The sequence below is a fragment of the Jaculus jaculus genome, chromosome 11 (assembly GCF_020740685.1).
Source record: "Jaculus jaculus isolate mJacJac1 chromosome 11, mJacJac1.mat.Y.cur, whole genome shotgun sequence".
Lineage (NCBI taxonomy): Eukaryota > Metazoa > Chordata > Mammalia > Rodentia > Dipodidae > Jaculus > Jaculus jaculus.
In genome coordinates, this window is record NC_059112.1 from 81,015,196 (window position 1) to 81,039,298 (window position 24,103).

Below are 24,103 nucleotides of genomic sequence, written 5' to 3' on the forward strand. Positions count from 1 at the left end.
TCTGTTTATCGTGGGAACCCAAGGGCCTTGACAATAAAGTCTGTAGTGTTTTGGAGGAAACAGAACCTCCCTGGCCAATAACTTACTGGAAGGTATCCCATCCATGGCACTGAAAATTTTCTAGTAACAATGTATGGCTTCTGGATTTGTCATTATCCAAAAAAAATTAGGCTCTCATATGTCTTTTTCAGAATATCTTGAATTTTTCTTTTTTTTTTTTTTTTTTTTTGAGGTAGGGTCTCACTCTAGCCCAGACTGACCTGGAGTTCACTATGTAGTCTCAGGGTGGCCTCGAGCTTACGGCGATCCTCCTACCTCTGCCTCCCAAGTGCTGGGATTAAAGGCGTGCGCCACCACGCCTGGCCAGAATATCTTGAATTTTGATCAACTCTTTTCCTTTCTTTCACTCAATCTCTTCCCCTGGCCTTACGTAGGCCATTCCACTCCCTATAATCTGTTCTTTTTCTTACATATATACAATATCATCCCCTTAAGTCCTTCCCTCTCTTCACTCCCTTGTAGACTTTTTCTAGTATACTGGCCTCTGCTACCAATTTTTTGGTTCCAGCTCACACACAAGTCTAAACATTTGTAGCCAGGATCCACTTTAAGAGAGAACATACAACATTTGGCTTTCTGGGCCTGGGTTACCTCACTTAGTTTTCTTTTTTCCAGATCCGTCCGTTTTCCTACAAATTTCAGTTTTCTTTATTGCTGAATAGATCTCCATTGTGTAAATGTATCACATCTCTGTTATCCATTCATCTGTGGATAGACATCTAGGCTGGTTCCATTTCCTAGCTGTTGTGAATACGGCAGCAATAAACATGGTTGTGCAAGTATCTGTAAGGTGGTGAGGAGAGTCATTAGGATATATGCCTAGGAGTGCTATAGCTTGATCATATGGTATATCTATTTTTAGCTGTCTCAAGAACCTCCGCACTGATTTCCCCAGTGGCTGTACCAGAGTACGTTCCCACCAACAGTTTAGAACGGTTCCCTGTTTTCCTCATCCTTACCAACATTTATTGTCACTTGCTTGCTTTTTTTTTTTTTTTTAGGTAGGGTCTCTAGCCCAGGCTGACCTAGAATCAAGTCTGGAATACGGTCCTTAGGCTTCACAGGCAAGCACTTAACCGCTAAGTCATCTCTCCAGCCCAAGATTTATTATTTATTTATTTATTAGAGTAAGAGAGAATGAGAGAACGAAAGAGAGAATGAGAATGGGTGCACCAGGGCCTCCTGCCACTGCAAACAAACTCTAGATACATGCACCACCTTGTGCATCTGGCTCATGTGGGTACTGGGGAATCAAACCTGGGTCCTCAGGCTTCTCAAGCAAATGCCTTAACCACTTAGCCATCTCTCCAGCCCTCTAATTTCTTTTTTTTTTTTTTAATTTTTATTAACATTTTCCATGATTATAAAATATATCCCATGGTAATTCCCTCCCTCCCCATCTAATTTCTTAATATAGGCACTAAGAGCTATAAATTTCCCTCTTCAGACTGCCTTCATAGTGTCCCAAAGGTTTAGGTATGCTGTGTTCTCATCATCATTTGCTGATGTCATTTTCTTCATTTGTGTGCTTCATCCCTGTGTTACTGTCCTTTTTCAGATGCTAAGGAAGGTAACATTCTGCTTTATATCTTCTGGGAGACATGTTATCTGTGTATGTCTTTTAGGATGTTTGAATTTGGTCATACTAGTTACAGCTTTAGAAGGTGTCTGTTTTATGTTACCTTTTTTTAGTATACAAGTTTCAAAAATGGGTAGTACATGCCTGTAATCCCACCACCTGGGAGGCAAAGTCTAGAGGATCCAGGCTACTGCACATTGAGACCCTCTGCAAAAGAAAAACAAGAGCTGAGGATGAAGCTCAGTGGGACAGAGACCCTGCCTCAAGGCCTGTGTCATGCATCTATTTTGAAAAATTATTGAATATTTTAGGTTTTAAAAATGTATAATGTGCTATGTGTGGTTTTACATGCCTTTAAACTTAGCACCTGGGAGGTAGAGGTAGGAGGCTCACCATGAGTTCAAGGCCACCCTGAAACTACATATATGAATTCCAGGTCAGCCTGGACTAGAGTGAGTGAGACCCTACCTGAGGGGGAAAAAAAAAAAAGTATTATGTTACACTTCTGGAGGCAGAGATAGGAGGATCACCATTAGTTCAAGGCCATCCTGAGAGGACATAGTTAGTTCCAGATCAGCCTGGGCCACATGGGCCTGAGGAGATGGCTCACTGGAGGATGAAAGCACTTGCTTACAAAGCCTGCTGGTCAAGGTTCAGTTCCCCAGTATCCATGCAGGTACACAACATGGTGCAAGTGTTTGGAGTTCATTTGTTAGTAGCAAGGTGTGCTGATCCTTTCCCTCTCTCTCTGCTTGCAAATAAATGAATGAGTAAATGAACAAATGGAATGTACTTATAGCTCCCAATACCAACTTTGGGATCTTTGGCACTGTTTCTGGTGCTAAATCATTCCTAAATTTCATATACATCTTTTAAAACCTCAGACATTTAACTTTAAAAATATTTATTCATTAGAGAGAGAGCGCGCACCAGATAGAGAGAATTGGCGTACCAGGGCCTCTAGCTGTTGTAAATGAACTCCAGATGCAAGTGCCGCTTGTGCATTTGACTTTATGTGGGTCCTAGGGTATCAAACCTGGGTCTTTTGGCTTTGAAGTCAAGTGCCTATATCTCTCCAGCCCCAGGCATTTAATTTTACTAAAGTTCACTACAACAAGGATTAAAGAAATAGTGGCTGGGCCTAGTGGCACACAACTTTAATCCCAGCACTGGGGGTAGGAGGATCTCTGATTTCAAGGCCAGTCTGAGACTATATAGTGAATTCCAGGTCAGCCTGCGTTAGAGCAAGATCCAACTTCCAAAAATCAAACAAATAAAAAATAAAAAAAGGAAAATGCTGAGTATGGTGGTGCACACCTTTAATCTCAGCAGATGGATGAGGATCACTGTGAGTTTGAGGCCACCCTGAAACTATATAGTAAATTACAGGTGAGCCTGGGCTAGAGAGAGACCCTACCTTGAAAAACAAAAAAGGAGCAAAGAAATAGTAGTTTGTTTATTTCTTTTTTTGTTTTGTTTGTTTGGTTTTTTTAGATGTAGGTTCTCATTCTAGCCCAGGCTGAACTGGAATTCACTATGTAGTCTCAGGGTGGCTTCAAACTCTGCGTTCCTGCTCCCTCTGTCTCCTGAGTGCTGGTATTAAAGGCGTGCACTACCACTGCGTGGCTAGCAGTACAAAGTGAATCCATAAGATGCATTCATTTTTATAAAATCACATTTCATAGGTGGGTGTGGTGGTTCATGCCTTTTATCATAGCACTCAGGAGGCAGACGTCAGGAGGAACACTGAGTTTGAGGGCAGCCTGGGACTACAGAGTAATGAGTTCCATAGTAGCCTGGACTAATTAGAGTGAAACCCTCCCTCAGGGAAAAACAAAACAAAACATATTTTGTAGAGCTTTGTTAAAATGAGTGCCTTCAAGAAATGATATTGGTCATGTTAAGTATTTTGTCTCTTTGGCTTTTGGCTCAATATTAATTCTATATGATTTGTATACTTTGGATATGCTGGCAATTAATTTTACTTTATTTTCTTTCAGTATTTCCTTGTGTACCAGAACGTCCTGGAATGCCTTGCCCAGGAGAAGATAGTGAGTGTTTATAATACTCTGTACCCTTGAAAAGAGTTATGTGAGGCGCAAGTGAAAAGAAATTACAAGTAGAATTTTTAATTCATATATTTTTTATATATTGAGTTTAATTTAGAATATATTAGTGACTACTTCAGTTTTGCTGTTTTGTTACAACTTACATAATTGTCTGATATATATATGTATGTATGTATGTATGTATGTATGTATGTAAAGTTAAATCTTGTTTCTTCATGTTATTTAATTTGGGATATATCCAAACAACATTGAAAACAAGGATATCTGTGTATCCTTTGTCTGGATTTAACAGTTGTTAAAATTTTTTCCTTGTTTATCTGTGTATCTATTTGTGTTGCACATATGCATGTCCATGTATACATGCTGAGCCCCTTTATTTTTATTTTATTTTGCTGTATTATTGGAGAGTCATTTACATGACACTTCGCTTCTTCCAGGCATCACTTTGTTAGGAGTTGTTAAGCACTTCATTTTCACTTAGGAGTTTTGCATGTATCTATGGCTTTAGAAGGAATGGATATGAATGTTTTGCTTTGAATTAAGTGAAATTTCTAAGTCCAAAATTTGATTCTGTCAGTTGCCATTTATGGAAAATTGAAGAGCTATGTTCACTTGTCTGTAAGGATAAATGGGTTGAAGACAATGGAGAAATAAGGAATAGGTAGAACACATGATGGAAAATGTAGTTTGGTTCAACTGATAATATTTGCTGGGCTTCTGGTAGCAAATGGAGACATGTAGGCTCTCTTCATAGCTGTCCAAGAAAATAGGTATCTTCTATCCAGAGCCAGAATTTTGAAAGGTTTGCTTTATGTATGTATGTTTAGTTTGTTTGTTTCTATTCCCAGATAAAATATAATTTCCAAACTCTTATTTTAACTTCATGTTGATCTTCCCTTTTTTTTGTTGTTTTGTTTTTTCGAGGTAGGGTCTCACTCTAGTCCAGGCTGACCTGGAATTCACTATGTAGTTTCAGGGTGGCCTTGAACTCACAGAGATCCTCCTACCTCTGCCTGAGTGCCAGGATTAAAGGCGTGTGCCACCACACCTGGTTTATCTTCCCTTTTTAATTTCACTACCACCTCTTCCCTAGTCAATTACATTTTTCTAAACTAGAGCAGGGAGAAAATTTGATAACCATCAGTGAGATTGCTTGGCCCTTTTAATTCTTAGGCAACATTAAAACATTAAAATGTTTAGTCTTAGCCTGGCATGGTGGAGGCTGAAATAGGATTGCTGTGAGTTTGAGGCCAGCTTGAAGCTACAGAGTGAGTTCCTGGTCTGCCTGGATTACCTTGACAAAACAAACAAAAGAGATATAAAATGTTTATTCTTTTTTTATTTGGATTTTCATGATAGGGTCTTGCAGAAGCCCAGGCAGATCTGGAATTCACTATGTAGCCATCCTCCTGCCTCTGGGCCCCAAGTACTGGGATGGGAAATTGACCCTTACCATGTAAGCCAGATATACGGAAGGAATGGTGCATACATGTGGAGTTCATTTCAGTGGCTCGAGGCCCTAATGTTCCCATTTTTTCTCTTATGTGCTTTCTCCCTCTCTCTGTTTCTCCAGTCAATCAATAAATGTTTTGTTTTGCCAGGTGTGGTGGCGCACACCTTTAATCCCAGCACTTGGGAGGCAGAGGTAGGAGGATCCCCATGAGTTCAAGGCCACCTGAGACTCTATACTGAATTCCAGGTCATTTTTGGGCTAGAGTGAGACCCTACCTCGAAAAACCAAAAAAAAAAAAAAAAAAAAAGTATGTTTTGTTTTGTTTCTTAAAAGATAATGTAGCAGGCGTGGTGGCACACATCTTTAATCCCACCACCTGGGAGGTAGAGGTAGGAGTGAGAGTGAGTTCAAGGCCACCCTGAGACTGCATAGTGAATTCTAGGTCAGCCTCACCTACAGTAAGCAAAAAAAAAAAAAATGTTTTCTAGCTTTGAGTTCTTTTTTTTAATTGACAACTTCCATAATTGTAGACAATATCCCATGCTAATTTCCTCCCTCCCCCTACTTTCCCTTTTGAAACTTCACTCTCTATCGTATCCCTTCCCCCTCTCAATCAGTCTGTCTTTTATTTTGTTGTCATTATCTTTTCCTGCTATTATGATAACCTTGTATAGTGTCAGACAGTGTGAGGTCATGGATATCCAGGCCATTTTGTGTCTGGAGGAGCACATTGTAAGGAGTCCTACCCTTAGGAAAATGTTTATTCTTAATCAAGGTCTAGAAGGGATGTTTTCCTAAGCTAAAGTGCTTTAGTTATTGTTAGCAATGTGTCATTAAAAGCAAAGTGTCCCTGTTTGAGGTTTTGTTTATCAAAATTCCTAGCAAAATGCCTAAGACCGGGGCTTTGATTACCAGCTCTGCAAGGGGTGGGGCAAATTTCTGTATCAGAGCACTGCACCTGGTCTTGTCTGTTTTCATTTGAAATAGTAAATTCGGTGCTGCTTTTGCTTTAAGATACGTTTATAAACTTGCCCAGTATTAATTACCACTTGGAAATGTTACCAGTAATGACAATAAATAAAACAATGACGGACAACCAAAATTTCCCATGGGCTAAATTTTGTATCTTTTGGAACCTTGTCTGTGTGTAAGAATAGCATATAAATAGAAAATTCACTGGAGTGACTATATTATATCTAAATAGTAGAGTGCTTACTTAGCATGTACATAAAAGGTTGTTGGGGATGAAGATTTTACAAAGTATTACTTACAAGATATAGAAGTATACCTTTACAATGCTGGGCATGGTGGTGCACGCCTTTAATCCCAGTACTCGGGAGTCAGACGTAGGTGGATTGCAGTGAGTCCGAGGCCACCCTGAGACTCTGTAGTGAATTCCAGGTCAGCCTGGGCTAGAGCATAGAGCAAGACCCTACCTTGAAAAACCAAAAAAAAAAAAAAAAAAAAGTATACCTTTACAATGAAGAGAACTAACACTACTACTTCAAAAGGTGATTAAAGGTAGTGGAAGTTGTTGTTCTGATATAACAACACATCATCTATGTATTATTTTGGAGAAAATATTTAAAACTGATCCTAATGAAAGAACAGGCACAGGTAAGACCGAAACATGGAATATATAAGACAACTTCCAACTTCCTGAGTCTTTTTTTTTTTTTTTTATTTTGAGGTTTAGAGAGACCTTTTTAGATTAAAGAGAAGGAAGTGCAGAGAGTTCCTGTCATGGGAGAAGTAGGAGGAGGAGGTAGAGAGCCCATGTGGGCAGAGGTTGCCTCTGCTGGAACTAGGAGGTTCACCAGAGCAGAAACCTGTAGGTTCAGGTATCAGGAAAGATGAACAGCCAAAAGAGGCTGTGCCCATGTGGTAAGCATCTGTTTATAATCTATTCTGGTGGGCTTCACTCCCAGGTTCAGGTGAGTTCTGAGAGAGGGCTGATTGGTGTTGACTCAGAGGGCTGGCTCAGGAAGAGGCCAGCACACCTGAATAGGAGGCAAGAGAGCTGATTGGTGTGGACTTAAGGAAGAGGGCAGCTGTGACACCAAGTTTAGGGCTGAGCTTAACCAACCACAATGCCAGGATCAGATTTAAACCTTAATTCTAGGAAAGGGGAACTTCTTCACAGGGTGGGACTCAGAAAAACAGATATAGGTAACTCTTTTTAGGTAAAAGATAAGGAGAGGAATGAACCTTCTCTGGTCTTTAGTAAATTGGAGATTGCAAAGGCCAACTCAAGAACATTCCTGCTTATTACTTTTGGGGGCCAGTAACCTTAAACTGCCTCAGTCTCCCTCTGAAGAAGCAACAATAACTGCTGTTAAGGAATTGGGGATGATAATCTACACCACAGCTTCTTGAAGCTCAGTGGAGCCTTCCATTGTGGCAGCTGGGAAACTTCTCCATTGGGTCTATCTACGGGACCCGGAAAGTGCATTGGTGGAGTACAGAAAGACAGTCCTGGAAGAAAATGTTGGGGCTAAAGAATCAAAGTAAGGAGTTAAGGGGGAGTGGGCACCTAGCAAACTGGAGATATTTAGGGTTCCCATTCTATTTTCTTTCCTCTCGTCTCCCCCCCCCCTTTATTTTGAGATAAGGTCTCATTCTAGCCCAGGCTGACCTGGTGCTCTGTAGTCCTAGGCTGGCCTCAAACACAGATATCCTCCTACCTCTGCCTCCCTAGTGCTGGGATTAAAGGCATGTGTCACCACATCCAGACATATTTTCTTTGTTTTTTATTTTTATTTTTTTTGACTGTCAAAGCCTAAGGGTTTATTATAGGCACACACAGTGTGGGCCTGCCACACTGCCCTACACTCCCTGGGCCCCAGTGGCTTCTCTAGGTGACCTTGGAGCTGTCTACAACCGTGATTCCCCACTCCCAGAGAGATGCTCCAGCCTGAAGCATGGGGGAGGTGAGGACTTGGGAAGTAACATTTACAGCTGGAGAGGAGGGAGGGGATTGGAAGACAAATTTTGTACTAGACACCCCTCCCATTAAAAGGCTTCTTCATGGATGGAGGGAAGAGGTTGACTTCATGCAAAAATAAAGCCAGGAATTAACCTGTGGCTCTGAGAGAATGACAGTGTAAGGAGGTGAGAGCCCTCTCCCTCCTCCCAGACATAACAAGGTAGCATTGGAAGTGAGGTAAAGTTGGGGAGGTAGTGTCGCCCCCTGCTCCAATTCCTAGCACCCTGCATGACCCAGGGAACCTCACCAGTGCCCCCTCTCTTCTCGCACATCCTTAGGGTGGAGAGGACACCAGGAATTAATCTCCTCCCATGATTCCCACCACCCCAGCTTCTTGGGGCCAGATTTGAGAATCAGGGCAGGGAAGCTTGCCTCAGCTGGCTCCCTGCCTGCTCCCCACGAAGTTCAGTTATTGCATACAAATGATGGAGCCCCCAGTACCTGTGGTGGGAGTGGAGAGCCAGAAGGGAACAAAATATGGCTATAGGGTCACCAGCCCCCCCACCCTAACTTCTTGAGGTGCAGAAATCCCCTGTATTCCAGGCCTACCTGGAAAGTTGCCTCCCACCCTTGAGGAAGAAAAAGTGTCTTTGTGCCCATAGTGCGGCGAGGACAAGCCAGGAAGACTTGTCAGATAGGCTCTTGGGGGTACCTAAAATCACTTCTGGTGCTTGCTGGCCCTACACGCCCTACCCTTGTGCCTGTGGTTGTCCTGTCTGTCATTCCCATTCTTGTAGACTTTCAGGCATTGGAGGGAAGTGATGGAAACCCAAGTAGTTGGAGGTAGATTGTCTCAGGACCACCTGAGTGAGCTGTGAGAGGAGAGAAAATAGCCTCTGAGTACACTGGGCCCTGAAATTAACAGCTACTATTAGCAGAAATAATAGACACAATTCTCTTATCATGAAGATTCAGAAATTTCTAAAGCTGTTCACCAAATGGCAGAGTGGTGTTTGACGTGGTCCAAGGCTGTTCCTGTATATTTTGTAAAGCAGATGAGACATTAGCAGAATCAACAGGAATATATTACACATGACATTCAACCCTGGTCATGGTGCACGTTTCAACTTGGCCTGCTATGAGCATGCTTAAAGTTTTGTGATTTTATATAATTGTCTTCTGACACTGTTTCTAAAAAGTCAGCATCAAAAAAATAAATAAATAAAATAAAAATAAAAAGCATCATGAGAAATAATGTCAAGTGAAATTTACATATGAACTTTATATTGAGTGCTACTCAAGTTAATTTTATAAGACAGTAATAGGGTTATGATTAGGTATATATAACTGGGAGGAGGAATGTTTTAATCTCACATGGTGAGTTTGCATCTCAGATGATTCTGAAGAATATCAAGGTATGCTTTTGTAAAGATAAAAGATAAAGCACTGGTAAAGGCAGGTGAAGAGTGCAGGTGTTTAGTCCTTCAACTGTTCTGTGAGGTTTATTTTATTTATTTATTTGAGAGATGGTAAGAGGCAGAGAGAGAGAGAGAGAATGGGCACATCAGGGCTTCCAGCCACTGCAAATGAACTCCAGATGCATGTGCCACCTTGTGCATCTGGTTTACATGGGTACTGGGGAATTGAACCAAGGTCCTTTGGCTTGGCAGGCAAGCACCTTAACTGCTGAGCTATCTCTCTAGCCTCTGTTCTGTGAGCTCTAATGGGTTCTAGATAAAAGTGTTAAGAGGGGATGAATATCCTGGGATTAAAAAAAAAAGTCAGAGACTTAAGTAAGTGATTTATTCACACTTGATTTTTTTTTTTTTTTTAACTTCTAATCTCTCTTCAGAATCCATCTACCGTAGAGGGGCACGTCGTTGGAGAAAGCTTTATTGTGCAAATGGACACACTTTTCAAGCCAAACGTTTCAACCGGGTAAACTTAACTTTGTTAAATGTAGATAATTTTCAACATCTATTTTTCTTTCCTTTCTTTGAAAGAAAAGTAGCTTTTAAAAATGATGTTTGTTTGTTTTTGAGGTAGGATCTCCCTCTAGCCCAGGCTGGTCTCAAACTCACAGCAATCCTCCTCCCTTTGCCTCTAGTGCTGGGATTAAAGGCCTGTGCCACCACTCCTGGCTGAATTTTTTTTTTTTTAAAGATACATTGAGAGAAAGAATTGGCACGCCAGGGCCTCATCCATTGAAGTAAGAACTTCAGATGCTTTTGCTACTTAGTGGGCATGTGCAGCATTGTGCTTGCCTCACTTTTGTGTGTCTGGCTTACATGGGATCTGGAGACAGATCCAACATGAGTCATTAGGCTTCACAGGCAAATGTCTTAACTGCTAAACCATCTCTCTAGCCCAAAAATAGTTTTGTTATTAAATCTTATTACTCTTGTTTTTTTTTTTTTTGTTTTTTTTTTTAATGTAGGGTCTCACTCTAGCCCAGGCTGATCTGGAATTCATTATGTAGTCTCAGGGTGGCCTTGAACTCACAACAATCCTACTTCTGCCTCCTGAGTACAGGGATTAAAGGTGTGCACCACCACGCCCAGCTTTGTTACTCTTTTTTAAAGAAGTAAGCAGTAAGGCCTTCTATCCTCATACTCTGCAGCAGAGTATGCTTCCTTGTTTTTGTTTTTTTCCAGCCCTATAAAACATTTATTTATTTATTTTTACTGACAACTTCCATAATTATAGACAATAAATCATGATAATCCCCCTCCCTTTCACTTTCCCCTTTGTAGCTCTACTCTCCATCACATCCCTTTCCCCTCTCAGTCTCTCCTTTATTTTAATATCATCAATTTTTCCTCCTGTTATGAGGGTCTTGTGTAGGTGGTGCCAGGCATTGAGAGGTCATAGATATCGAGGCTATTCTGTGTCTGGAAGAGTGCATTGTAAGGAGTCCTACCTTTCCTTTAGCTCTTACATTCTTTCAACCACCTGTTCCGCAATGGACCCTGATCCTTGGAGGGTGTGATAGAGATATTTCAGTGCTGAGCACTCCTCTGTCACTTCTTCTCAGCACCATGGTGCCTTTTGAGTCATCCCAGAGGTCACCAGCGCCTAGAAATAGAAGTTTCTGTAACCAAAAGTGAGAGTAACATTAATATATGGGTATGAACATTAAGAGAAATGCTTACCAAGCAGTTTGGTGAGCATAATATATGCATTTAGCCAGATACCAGCAGGTGTTACATCCCTAGGGCTCATGACTTTCCTTGTCATAGGTTTTCATTATCAGCCACATATTCTCTCCCGTGGAGCAGCCAGTTAGAGAGTGGTTGGTTTCCCCCATATCCGCCACTATTGCACCTGTTGGCTCATTTGGCCTGGCTGGTCCAACTTAAGGCTTGCAGAGTTGACTGTTGATTATCTCCACTGATGACTTCCTTCTCTCCCATGGAGATGCATGCGGCATAGCTTTTTTCAGCTTTCTGTCAGCTGGTCTACAGGAAGGAGGTTTTCAGCTCAGCTCCGCTCCAGCAAGACCTTGCAGCCTAGGCATATGTAGTCTTCAGCAGTAAGGTGTTACTATCTATTCCTGGTGGGAAACCAATGTCCTTGGGAATGATCTATAATGTTTTGGGGGCATCAAGGACCTCCCTGGCCAACAACTCACTGGAAAGTATCCCATCCCTGGCACTGAAAATTTTCTAGTAACAGTCTGTGGCTTCTGGGTGTACCATTGTCCAAAAAAAGAAGGTATTTCAATATGACTTATTCATACTCTTAGGTTTGTTTATTTTTATTTTTTTGTTTATTTGAAAGTGACAGAGAGAATGGGTGTGCCAGGGCCTCCAGCCAGTGCAAACAAATTCCAGACGTGTGTGCCCTCTTGTGCATCTGGCTAATGTGGGTCCTGGGAAATTGAGCCTTGAACGGGGGTCCTTAGGCTTCACAGGCAAGCGCTTATCTGCCAAGCCATCTCTCCAGCCCACTCTTAAGTTTTGATTAGCCCCTTTCCCACCTTTCCTTTACTCAATCTCTTCCCCTGACCTCATTTATGCCTTTCCACCCCAGTAATATGATCTTCTACTTACATGTATAAACTACCATCCCTTTAAATCCCCTTCTCTCCTCCCTTCCTTCTAGGCCCTTTAATGTTACTGGCCTCTGCTACCAGGTTTTATTCCAACTCAGATACAAGTCCAAACAGTGTAGCTAGAATCTACATAAGAGAGAGAACCTGCAGCCTTTGGCTTTCTGGACAAGGGTTACCTCACTAAGGATAATCCTTTCCAGGTCCATCTACTTCCCTACAAATTTCATAATTTCATTTTTCTTTACCACTGAGTAGAACTCCATTATATAAATGTGCCGCATCTTCATTATCCATTCATCAGTTGAGGGTAATCTAGGCTGGTTCCATTTTATAGGTATGCTTGTATTTTTAAAAAAATACTTATTTTTATTTATTTATTTGAGACACAGAAAGAGGAAGAGGCAGAGAGAGAGAGAAAGAAAAAATGGGTGCACAAATTCCAGACGCATGCGCCACCATGTGCACTTTTCTTCTGTGGGTCCTGGGGAATTGAACCTGGGTCACTGGCTTTGCAGGCAAGCACCTTAATTACTAACGCTTCTTGCCAACCCTATGCTTGTATTTTTTTTTTTTTTTTAACAAGGTAGGGTCTCACTCTGGCCCAGGCTGACCTGAAGTTCACTATGTAGTCTCAGGTTGGCCTCAAACTCATGGCGATCCTCCTACCTCGGCCTCCTGAGTGCTGGGATTAAAGGCGTGTGCCACCACACCTGGCCTATTCTGGAATATTTTAAAGAATGAAAGGTACTGGAGTGTAGCTCCACATGGTAGAGCATGTGGTGGGATGCAATGAGATGCTATTAAAAATACAAGCTGTGCCGGGCGTGGTGGCGCACGCCTTTAATCTCAGCACTCGGGAGGCCGAGGTAGGAGGATCGCCATGAGTTTGAGGCCAACCTGAGACTACATAGTGAATTTCAGGTCAGCCTGGGCCAGAGTGAGACCCTACCTCGAAAAACCAAAAAAAGAAAAGAAAAGAAAGAGAAAGTAAGTTGCACATTTAATTATAATGCAAAGCAGCCAAAAAATTAGCAATGTTTATTTTGCAAGCCATTTAATGTTGTGATTTCATTTCTATTATATAGAAAACAGTAGCAGTAGCAAACACTTAACTAACTTTTTATCAGGCATTTTCCAAATGCTTTACCTATATTCTATATTGTAACAATTCTAAACTGTAACAATCTTGTGAGATAGGGACTATGTATTTTCAATTACAAATCTGAAAAATGACCTTGATGACAGCTAGTCAGTGGTAGAGTAAGGGTTTCAAAGCAAGCAGTCTGTTGCCTGAAACCCATGTGAATGATCTTTCATTTTCTCATATTCCTATTCTCTGTCTCTCATATGCCTGTTTGTGTGTGTGCAGTTGTATGGGCATATATGTGCATGTGGAGGCCAGAAAACAACAGTTGGTGTTATTTCTCTCAGGTTCTAGTCACATTTTCTTTTTAAATTTATTTATTTATTTGCTAGGAGAGAGAGAAAATGGTGCACCAGGGCTTCCAGCCACTGCAGACAAACTTCAGGTGTATGTACCACTTTGTCTGTACATGGGTACTGGGGACTTGAGCAAGTGCCTTAACCACTGAGCCATCTACCCCACTACGTGCCTTTTCTGAGGCAGGGTTTCTTGTTGTTCTGGAACTTAACTATTAGGCTAGATCCCAAGATCCTCCTGCTCTGCCTACCCAGTGCTGGGATCAAGTGGATGCCACCACACTGTGTTTTTGCAAGGGGATTGAACTCAGGTCCTCATGCTTGTGAGGCAGGCACTTCACTACCTGAACTATCTCCTTCGCTCCCCTCCACTGGGTCCCTCTCTTTGAGACAGCTGTCTGGCCTGCTACTCACTATTTAGCCCATGTTGGCTCTGAATTTACACCTGTCTCCTATCTCAGTCTCCTAAGAGCTCAGATTACAGTTGTGAACCACCACACCTGGGTTAGATTCTTTTGATAGCTACACATTTATGGGTTTCTACTTATTTATTTATTTCAAGGTAGGGTCTCACTATCTAGCCCAGGCTGACCTGGAAGTCACTTGTAGTCCCAGGCGATTCCCGTACTTCTTCCTCCCAGGTACCCAGCAGCATTTCTGCATTTCATTTTCATTCTGCCACTAATGATGTGTCCAAAATTCATTAGTGTGAATAGAAGTGACTACCTGAGCTCCCCAAATTTGTGTTTTCAGGAACACTGACACTGAAAGGGTGTGAAGCAGGAAGTTTCTTTGGTATTGCTCTTTAAGGAAGCAGGACTTTGGTCTAACCTCTAAGCATCCTGAAAGGCCACATGGTTTTTAAGCTTTATTCACGGTTTCTGTTTTCATTACTATGCAACTATTATAAAAATGGAAATCTCATGAGCTTAATAGCAGAGAGCAATATGATTTTAAATTTCACAGTCTCTTTAAAATAGGCTCTGTTACCTGTTTCTTTTTCACTGCCCTTTGTAGCTTCTGAAGAATTATGTATGAGGAAGTTTTGTCTTGTTTTGTGTTGCTCGCTATGACAAACCAGGGAAATGATTATGCCCATTGTCTAATAATAAAATACTCTTGAATTTGCCCCCTTCAGCGTGCTCACTGTGCCATCTGCACAGACAGAATATGGGGACTTGGGCGCCAGGGATATAAGTGTATCAACTGCAAACTCTTGGTTCACAAGAAGTGCCACAAACTTGTCACAATTGAGTGTGGGAGACATTCTCTGCCAGCGGTAAGACACATTTATTTATTTATTTATATATAATTTACTTGATAACACTACTAAAACAGGGTTAGTAGGATGATGTCATTTCAAAAATTTGTGTAACACAAAACATCTTTATAATAATTTCTGCTTTAAAATTCATCTTGTGAAATTCTACTAGAATGATTATTTTATACTTGTGATATCTTACCTCTTAGTGATGGAAAAATGATGAAAGTTAGCACCCATTTTAATCAACGCCTCTTAAACCATGCTTCACATGATCCTTGTTATTCTCTTCCTTTCCCATTCATATTGTCTGACACCTACCAAAAACAGTTGATAGTTAATGTGTTTTGTAGTCCGAAGAGTATGGTTTACCTCAGGCAACTGCTTTCACAGCAGTACTAAATTAAACAAATGTTTTGTACCCCCCCTCAAAAAGAAATTTGTGTAACAGAGTGTGAGCAGGAATTCTTACGTTTCACTTTAGATACTGTAAACATTGGAAATGGTGTTTTTGTTGTTGTTGTTGTTGTTGGTTGTTTTCTGAGGTAGGGTCTCACGCTAGCTCAGCCTGACCTGGAATTCACTATGTAGTCTCAGGTTGATCTCGAACTCTCACAGAGATCCACCAGCATCACGCCTGGCTACTTTCCTTTTTTCAACATAGACTCATTAGCTTATAGCTCTCATTATTCTAGTATCTCTCCTAAGCAGAGATCAGGTAAGAAGAATCATGTTTTTTGTTTTTAATTAAAAATTTTTCTTTTCATTTATTTATTTGAGAGCAAGAAAGAGGGAGAAAATGGGCACACCAGGGCCTCTAGCCACCACAAACTCCAGACACATGTGCCACCTGTGCAACTGGCGTGGGTCCCAGGGAATCGAACCCAGGTCCTTTGGCTTTTGCAGGCAAGCACCTTAACCACCAAGCCATCCCTTCAGCCCAAGAATCATGTTTTCTATTTAAAATATGACATTACTCTAAGAAAAGCTTTTTAATTTTTAAACTTTTTTTTTAGATTATTTATTTATTTCCATGGAGAGAGAGAGAGAGAGAGAGAGAATGAATGGGTGCTCCAGGACTTCTTGCCAGTGCAAATGAACTCCAGATACATGTGTCACTTTGTGCATCTGGCTTTATGTGGTTATTAGGGAATCGAACCCAGGTCATTAAGCTTTGCAGACAAGCAGCTTAACCACTGAGCCATCTCTCCAACCTTTTTTTTTCTAAGTTTTTTTATGTTTTTGGTTTTTCAAGGTAGGGTTTCACTCTAGCTCAGGCTGACCTGGAACTCACTATGTAGTCTCAGGGTGGCCTCAAACTCATGGCGATCCTCCTACCTCTGACCCCCAAATGATGGGGTTAAAGACATGTGCTACCATGCTCAGCTGTTTTTTTTTTTTTCCTAAATATTTTTATTTATTTATTTGACAGAGAAAGGGGGGAGGGTGGGGAGAGAGAAAGAAAGAATGGGCACACCAGGCCCTCTAGCCACTATAAATGAACTCCAGACACCTGCGCCCCCATGTGCATCTGGCTAATGTGGGTCCTTGGGAATTGAACCTGGGTCCTTTGGCTTTGCAGGTAAACACCTAAACTGCTAAGCCATCCCTCTAGCCCTGTTTTTTGTTTTTTGAGGTAGGGTCTTACTCAAAAGAGTGTTAAGAATATAACTAAAAATTAAATTTCTTATATAAAATATCCATTCAGGGGCTGGAGTGATGGCTTAGTGGTTAAGGAATTTGTCTGTGAAGCCTAAGGACCCAGGTTCAATTTCTCAGTATCCACATAAGCCAGATGTCCAAGGTGGTACATGCATCTAGAATTCCTTTGCAGTGGTCAGAGGCCCATTCATTCACTTTCTCTCAAATAAATATTTTAAAAATCCATTTAGGCAATGTTCAAATTTTCAATTGTCTGATGAATGTTTGAATCAGAATCTGAAATGTACTTGATGGATGTCTGTTAGACTTTTTTCTTTCTTTTTCTTTTTCTTTTTTTCTTTTTTTTTTTCTTCGAGGTATGATCTTGCTGTAGCCTAGGCTGACCTGGAATTCACTGTGTATTCTCAGGGTGGCCTCAAACTCAGGGCGATCTTCCTACCTCTGTCTCCCGAGTGCTGGGATTAAAGGTGTGCTCTACCATACCCAGCTTTATATACTTTTTACAGAATTATGTATTTATTTGAGAGAGGGAAACAGGGAGAGAATGGGTACATCAGGGCCTCCTGCCACTGCAAATGAACTGCAGATGTATGTACCACTGTATTCATCTGACTTTTTTTTTTTTTTTTTTTTGGTTTTTTGAGGTAAGGTCTCACTCTGGCTCAGGCTGACCTGGAATTCACTATGTAGTCTCAGGGTGGCCTCGAACTCTCGGAGATCCTCCTACCTCTGCCTCCCAAGTGCTGGGATTAAAGGCGTGCACCACCACGCCCAGCCTTATTCATCTGACTTTATGTAGGTACTAGGGAACTGAACCCAGGTCATTAGGCTTTGCAGGCAAGTATCTTTAATTGCTGAGTCATTCCTCCAGCCTCTCTTTTACATACTTTTTAATAAAAGTTTAGGTGATGTGTATCCTTTTCAAACCGATTTCTCATTGGACATTACTTCATTTACAGGAACTTTATGTGGCTTTTTATAGTTAAAGAATTAAGTATACTAGGTTCTTTAGTCTCTCAAATTTAAATTTTAGTACAATGTTTGTCATTAAAATACTGTTGTTTCTGGCTTTATAGAGGTATTGGGACTTAAAAGGCTCTCCTAAGTTACTGTATCTTTGGAACTATTTGTAGGAACCAATGATGTCAATGGATCAGTCATCCATGCACACAGACCGTTCACAAACAGGTAAGAGGGAGTCACAGAGGTGGCTGTTTTAGGTGGTTCTTCTTACCCAAGTTTACAAACATACTTTTCTCTAATAAAAGGACTTAAGCACTTTTTGTTGTTGTAAGATTAGTCATAATATATGCAGTTTTGATTTTTTTTTTTTTTTTTTTGGTTTTTTGAGGTAGGGTCTAACTCTAGCCCAGGATGACCTGGAATTCACTATGGAGTCTCAGGGTGGCCTTGAACTCGTGGCAGTCCTCCTACCTCTGCCTCCCAAGTGCTGGGATTAAAGGTGTGTGCCACCATGCCCAGCTAAAAGTTGTTTTTGTTTTTTTTTGAGGTAGGGTCTCACTCTATGTGAGGCTAACCTGGAACTGACACTATAGTCCCAGGCTGGCCTTGAACTCACAGTGATCCTCCTGTTTCTGTCTTCAAGTACTGGGATTAAAGATATGTGCTACTGGGCTGGAGAGATGGCTTAGTGGTTAAGCGGTTGCCTGTGAAGCCTAAGGATCCCGGTTCGAGGCTCGATTCCCCAGGACCCACGTTAGCCAGATGCACAAGGGGGCGCACACATCTGGAGTTCATTTGCAGTGGCTGGAGGCCCTGGTGCACCCATTCTCTCTCTCTCTACCTGCCTCTTGCTCTCTCTCTGTCACTCTCCAAAAAAAAAAAAAAAAAAAAAGATATGTGCCACCATTCCCAGCTAATCATAATATTGTGATGCACCTATTTAGCATATTATTTTTAAACACATATTTATGGCAGTGTTCTGAGTTTTTATTGTTATTCTTTAATTTTATTTATTTGAGAGAGAGAGATACAGAGAGAGGGAGGGAGAGAGAGAGAGAATGGACGCACCAGGGCCTCTAGCCACTGCAAACGAACTCCAGAAGCATATGCCCCCTTGTGCATCTGGCTTATGTGGGTCCTAGGGAATGGAACCTGGGTCCTTTGACTTTACAGGCAAATGTCTTAAATGCTAAGCCATCTCTCTAGCCCTAGCATATTATTTTTTAATATTTTTACTTATTTCTTTGCAAGGAGAGAGTGAATGGGTACACCACTGCAAATGAACTCCAAATGCATGTGCCACTTTGCATCTGGTCTTACGTGGGTACTAGGGAATTGAATCCAGGCCAGCAGTCTTTGCAAGCAATTGCCTTGACCACTGGGCCATCCCCTCAGCCCCATATATTTAGAATTTAAAAAGGACAACTATGGCCACACGTGGTGCCACATATTCCTAGCACTCTGTAAGTCTCAGCACTAAGGAGGCCAAGGTAGGAGGTTTCTTGTGAGTTCAAGGTCAACCTGAGACTACATAGTGAATTCCAGGTCAGCCTTGGCTAGAGTGAGACCCTGCCTCAATAAAGATAACTATGTAAACTCTTAACAAAGGACTTTTCTAGTCAGAAACATCTCCTGAGAATTCTTTAAATTTAGCAAACCTAGTTTCTTTCACACAATGAAATATATGAATTTGATTTGGGGATCATGTTGACTGTATTCAAGTGACCTGTTTTTATTCAAAGCCTTAGTATCAGAAGTAGAATTACATAAAAGATACAGGGATGTTGTACAGCAAATTGTAAAATACAATGTGAGTTGAAATATTAAATAAGAAAATCTTTAGCATGTATTAGAGAATATTTGAAGGTAAGGGAGTTTTTCTAAAAGAAAAGAAAATGGGAGAAGCTTGAAAAGTGAAGCTGTGAGCTTTTGTTATAATTTTATTTTTTTCATTTTTTGAGGTAGGTTCTCACTGTAGCCTAGGCTGACCTGTGTAGTCTCAGGCTGTCCTTGAAGTCATAGTGATCCTCCTACCTCTGCCTCCCAAGTGCTGGTATTAAAATCACCCCTGTGGAGTTGTTTAACTTATAAAGAAGAGAAAATGTTAAAAAGTAGTAAAAGTATTTATTAAAGCAGTAATTACCTGCCAAGTTGGTGCTTCTTCTCAACCCTATTAAAGTTAGGATTTGACTCCTGAGTTCATATGTAAGTTGTTGCTAGTACATCAGACATCCAATTTTATTTTTTATTTATTTATTTTTTTAATCTTATTTTATTTTTTCTCAATTTTTAAAAACATTTTCCATAATTATAAAATATCCCATGGTAATATCCTCCTTCCCCCCACTTTCCCCTTTGAAATTCCATTCTCCATCATATCCACTCCCCATCTCAATAAGTCTCTCTTTTATTTTGATGTTGTGATCATTCCCTCCTCTTATGATGGTCTTGTGTAGGTAGTGTCAGGCACTATGAGGTCATGGATATAGAGGCTATTTTACAGACATCCAATTTTAAATCATAAATTTATTCAGAAATAAAAACTGAAAAAATGTCAAAAGAAATTTCATGTCAAACTCATCAATGACTTTTTTTTTCCTTTTTTAATATTTGGGATGGAACTTACAGTGATTCCATATAATCCTTCAAGTCATGAGAGTTTGGACCAAGTTGGTGAAGAAAAGGAGGTAAGGAATTTTTCTAACTGTATAATGTACCATTTAATACACAATCTTTTGGAAATAAAGCACATTGACCTGTTTAGATTTTTTAAAATATTAAATTAATTAATTTATTTGAGAGGAAGGGGGGGGAGAGACAGAGAGAGAGAATGGGCATACCAAGGCCTCTAGCCACTGCAAACGAACTCCAGACTCATATTCACCTTGTGCATTTGGCTTATGCGGGTACTAGGAAATTGAACCTGGTCCTTAAGGCTTCACAGGCCAGGGCCTTAACCACTAAGTCAGCTGTCCAGCCCTAGATTTTATATCTTACTGGTAAGATACAGGAAAGATTTTTTAATAATTATAATAGAGTTTTGTTGTGATTTTATTTAGTAATGAAGTGATTTATAGTTAGAAATCATTTGGTAGAAAAACTTATTTTCACTTTAAGATGACTATCAAAGATTACAGTATATTTAAAATGACATTTAGACTACTTGTTTTAAAATGCTTGCTTAAAATACATTGTAGACCCTTCCATTTTGTAGGCTGAAAGTGAAATAAAGAGTTGAGGGTATATCTCAGTGATAAAATAAAACCCAGCATGCATGAGGCCCTGAGTATTGCAAATATAGATGGATAGATGGACCGATGGACAGGCATATGCATTTCTGGTAGTTACATTACTGGTGGTAGAATTGCTGAGTTTTGTATATTCAACTGTAAAAGACAGTGGCCACAGCTTACTGTTGTGTTAGATTGTCCTTTCTTCAGCAATGTAGAGCATTCTAGTCATATTACATTTTTTTGTTCACACTTTGCATAGTCAGTCTCTTAGCCATTATAGGGAATTAGCAGTGGCAATGTATGACATTTTTAACTTACCAGCTCTTTCTTCTTTAGTTTTTTTGAGGTAGGGTCTTTCTCACTCTAGGCCAGGCTGATTTGAATTCACTGTGTACTCTCAGTCTGGCCTTGAACACACAGTAATCCTCCTACCTCTGCCTCCCAAGTGCTGGGAGTAAAGGCGTATACTGTCATGCCTGGCCACAGAGTTCTTTTGAGACAGCTCATGGTCTCTTAGAGAGGCTATTTTTTTTAATGTTCTATTTATTTAGTTAGCTGAGAGATAAAGAGGCAGATATATATAGAGAGGCAGATAGAGAGCATGAATATGCTAGGGACTCTATAGCCACTGCATATGAACACTAGATGCATGTGCCACTCTGTGCATCTGGCTTTATGTAGGTAGTGAGGAATTGAGCCTCGGTCCTTGGGCTTTGCAGGCAAGTCCTTAATTGCTGAGCCATCTCTCCAGCCCTCATTCTTTTTTTCTTTTTTTTTTTTTAATTTTATTTTTTTACTTTACTTGAGGGGGGTTAGGCAGAGAGAGAGAATTAGCATGCCAGGGTCTCCAGCCACTGCAAACAAACTCCAGACACATGTGCCACCTTGTGTATGTGGTTTACATGGATTCTGGGGAATGGACCTGGGTCTTAGGCTTTGCAAGCAAGCGCTTTAGCTGCTGAGCCATCTCTTCAGCTCCACTGATTTGGCTACGGATTGCGTTTTCCAACTTTAATGTACTATTGTTTAGTACAAGCTATTAATATTTTGAACACTTTTCAAAAAATGGAGTGAATTTAGCCTCCTTTAAATTTAGTACTTCTCCCTTCCTGCTTTTGTCATATTTTATTATTATTATTATTATTATTGTTTTCTTTTTCTTTTTTTTTTTTTCGAGGTGGGGTCTCACTCTGGTCCAGGCTGACCAAGAATTCACTATGTAGTCTCAGGGTGGTCTCAACTCACGGTGATCCTCCTACCTCTGCCTCCCGAGTGCTGTGATTAAAGGCGTGCACCACCACAGCTCTGTTTTTGTCATATTTTAAAACCCTGTGTGTCAGTGTTGTTAAACAGTTTTTCTTTACTTTGGTTTACCCACATTTTACCTCTTTACTTTTTTTTTTATTATATTTTATTTGGTTTTTAGAGAGAGAATGAGAATGGGCATGCCAAGGCCTCCAGCTACGGCAAGTGAACTCCAGATACATGTGCCCCCTTGGTGCATCTGGCTTACATGGGTCCTGGAGAATCAAACCTGGATCCTTTGGCTTTGCAGGCAAACACCTCAACTGCTAAGCCATCTCTCCAGCTCTACCTCTCTTTTCTTCATTCCTTCTTGAATCTCTTTTCTTCCATCTGACATGCTTTTTTCCTCCCCCCCCCGCCCCACCCCAAGGTTGGGTCTCACTCTAACCAAGGCTGGCCTGGAATTCACTGTAGTCTCAGGGTGGCCTCAAATGCACAGCAATCCACCTACCTAGGCTTCCCAAGTGCTGGGATTAAAGGTGGGTGCCACCATGCCCAACATTCTTTTCTTCTTAAAGAACTACAATATTTGGGGCCTAGCATGATGGTGCATGCCTTTAGTCCCAGTACTTGGGAGGCAGAAGTAGAAGGATTGCCATGAGTTCAGGGTCACCCTGAGACTACAGAGTAAATTCCAGGTCAGCTTGGGATAGAGTGTGACACCCTACCTCAAAACAACAACAACAACAAAAAACACAAACAAACAAAAATGGTGGCTGGAAAGATGATGGCTTAGCAGTTAAGGTACTTACCTACAAAGCCAAAAGGACCCAAGTTCAACTCCCCAGGACTCATGGAAGCCCAGATACACAAGTTGACACATGCATCTAGAGTTCATTTGCACACATGTACTCTCTCTATTTCAAATAAATAAAATAAATATTTTTAAAAAAAAACTTAGCTGGGTGTGGTGGCGCACACCTTTAGTCCCAGCACTAAGCCATATCTCCAGCCCCCCTAGATTATTCTTTTGAATTATTATTTTCCCTTAGTTTTCAAATTTTTTTATTTATTTAGTTGAGAAAAACAGAAACAGGCAGGCACAAAGAGAGAAAGGGAGAGAGAACAAGCACACGAGGGCTTCCTGCCACTGCAAAGGCACTCCAGACTCCTTTTGTGCATCTGGCTTTGCACAGGAACTGGGGAATCGAACTTGGCCTGTCAGGCTTTGCAAGCAAGCACCTTTAATTGCTGAGACATCTCTCCAGCACAATTTTCAAATTTTTGCAATACCCTTTCTTTTGTGCTTACTGGTTTCTTTATCTTTTTCAAAAATATTTTCTTTATCTTTTTTTTTCCTTCTTCTTGTTTGTTTGTGTTTTCCTTTCTTTTTCTTTTTCTTTTTGTGGGGAGAGTGTTCGAGGTAGAGTCTCACTGTAGCTCAGGCTGACCTGGAACTCACTCTGTAGTCTCAATGAGGCCTCAAACTCTTGATGATCCTCCTACCTCTGCTTCCCGAGTGTTGGGATTAAAGATGTGCACCACTATGCCCAGCTGGAACTTAAAATATGTTAGACATATGAAGTACTGTTCAGAGTATGTCTAGATATGAGTTATTAAAATAATTATTTATGTAGTAAGAGCAAGAAAGGCAGAGAAAGAGAATGTGAGTGCCCTACGACCTCTTTCCTCTCTCTGCACATGAACTCCCAATACATGTGCCATTTGTGCATTTGGCGTTACATGGGCATTGGAGACTTTGCATACAAGTGCCTTTAACTGCTGAGCCATCTCCCTGCAGAGACGAGTTTTTGATATATAGTACTCTCCACAGGCCATGAACACCAGAGAAAGTGGCAAGGCTTCATCCAGCTTAGGTCTTCAGGATTTTGATTTGCTCCGGGTCATAGGGAGAGGAAGTTATGCCAAAGTACTATTGGTTCGATTAAAAAAGACAGATCGCATCTATGCAATGAAAGTTGTGAAGAAAGAGCTTGTCAATGATGATGAGGTAAGCACAGCAATGTTTTTCTACCTCTGGACTGTTAAATCCTTAGTTTGCACAAGTTGGCCTGGGTTCCATCCAGAGTGCCCAACAACATACAGAAGAAAACAAAAACTGTCCAAACTTTTGAGCTGCTTGAACAAACTATTTCAG

General features: G+C 40.8%; 1 protein-coding gene across 2 annotated transcripts in view; it reads left to right on the top strand.

Annotated features, from left to right (window-relative positions):
- The window catches only part of Prkci (protein kinase C iota), an 82,437-nt gene that overhangs the window by 42,094 nt on the left and 16,240 nt on the right, over positions 1–24,103 (top strand). For both annotated transcript variants that reach the window (XM_045161644.1, XM_045161645.1), the window contains exons 4-9: positions 3,640–3,690; positions 9,940–10,025; positions 14,720–14,860; positions 17,638–17,692; positions 20,096–20,154; positions 23,780–23,956. In XM_045161644.1, the coding sequence (XP_045017579.1) occupies positions 3,640–3,690; positions 9,940–10,025; positions 14,720–14,860; positions 17,638–17,692; positions 20,096–20,154; positions 23,780–23,956 (569 nt within the window). The remainder of the gene's footprint in view (positions 1–3,639; positions 3,691–9,939; positions 10,026–14,719; positions 14,861–17,637; positions 17,693–20,095; positions 20,155–23,779; positions 23,957–24,103) is intronic.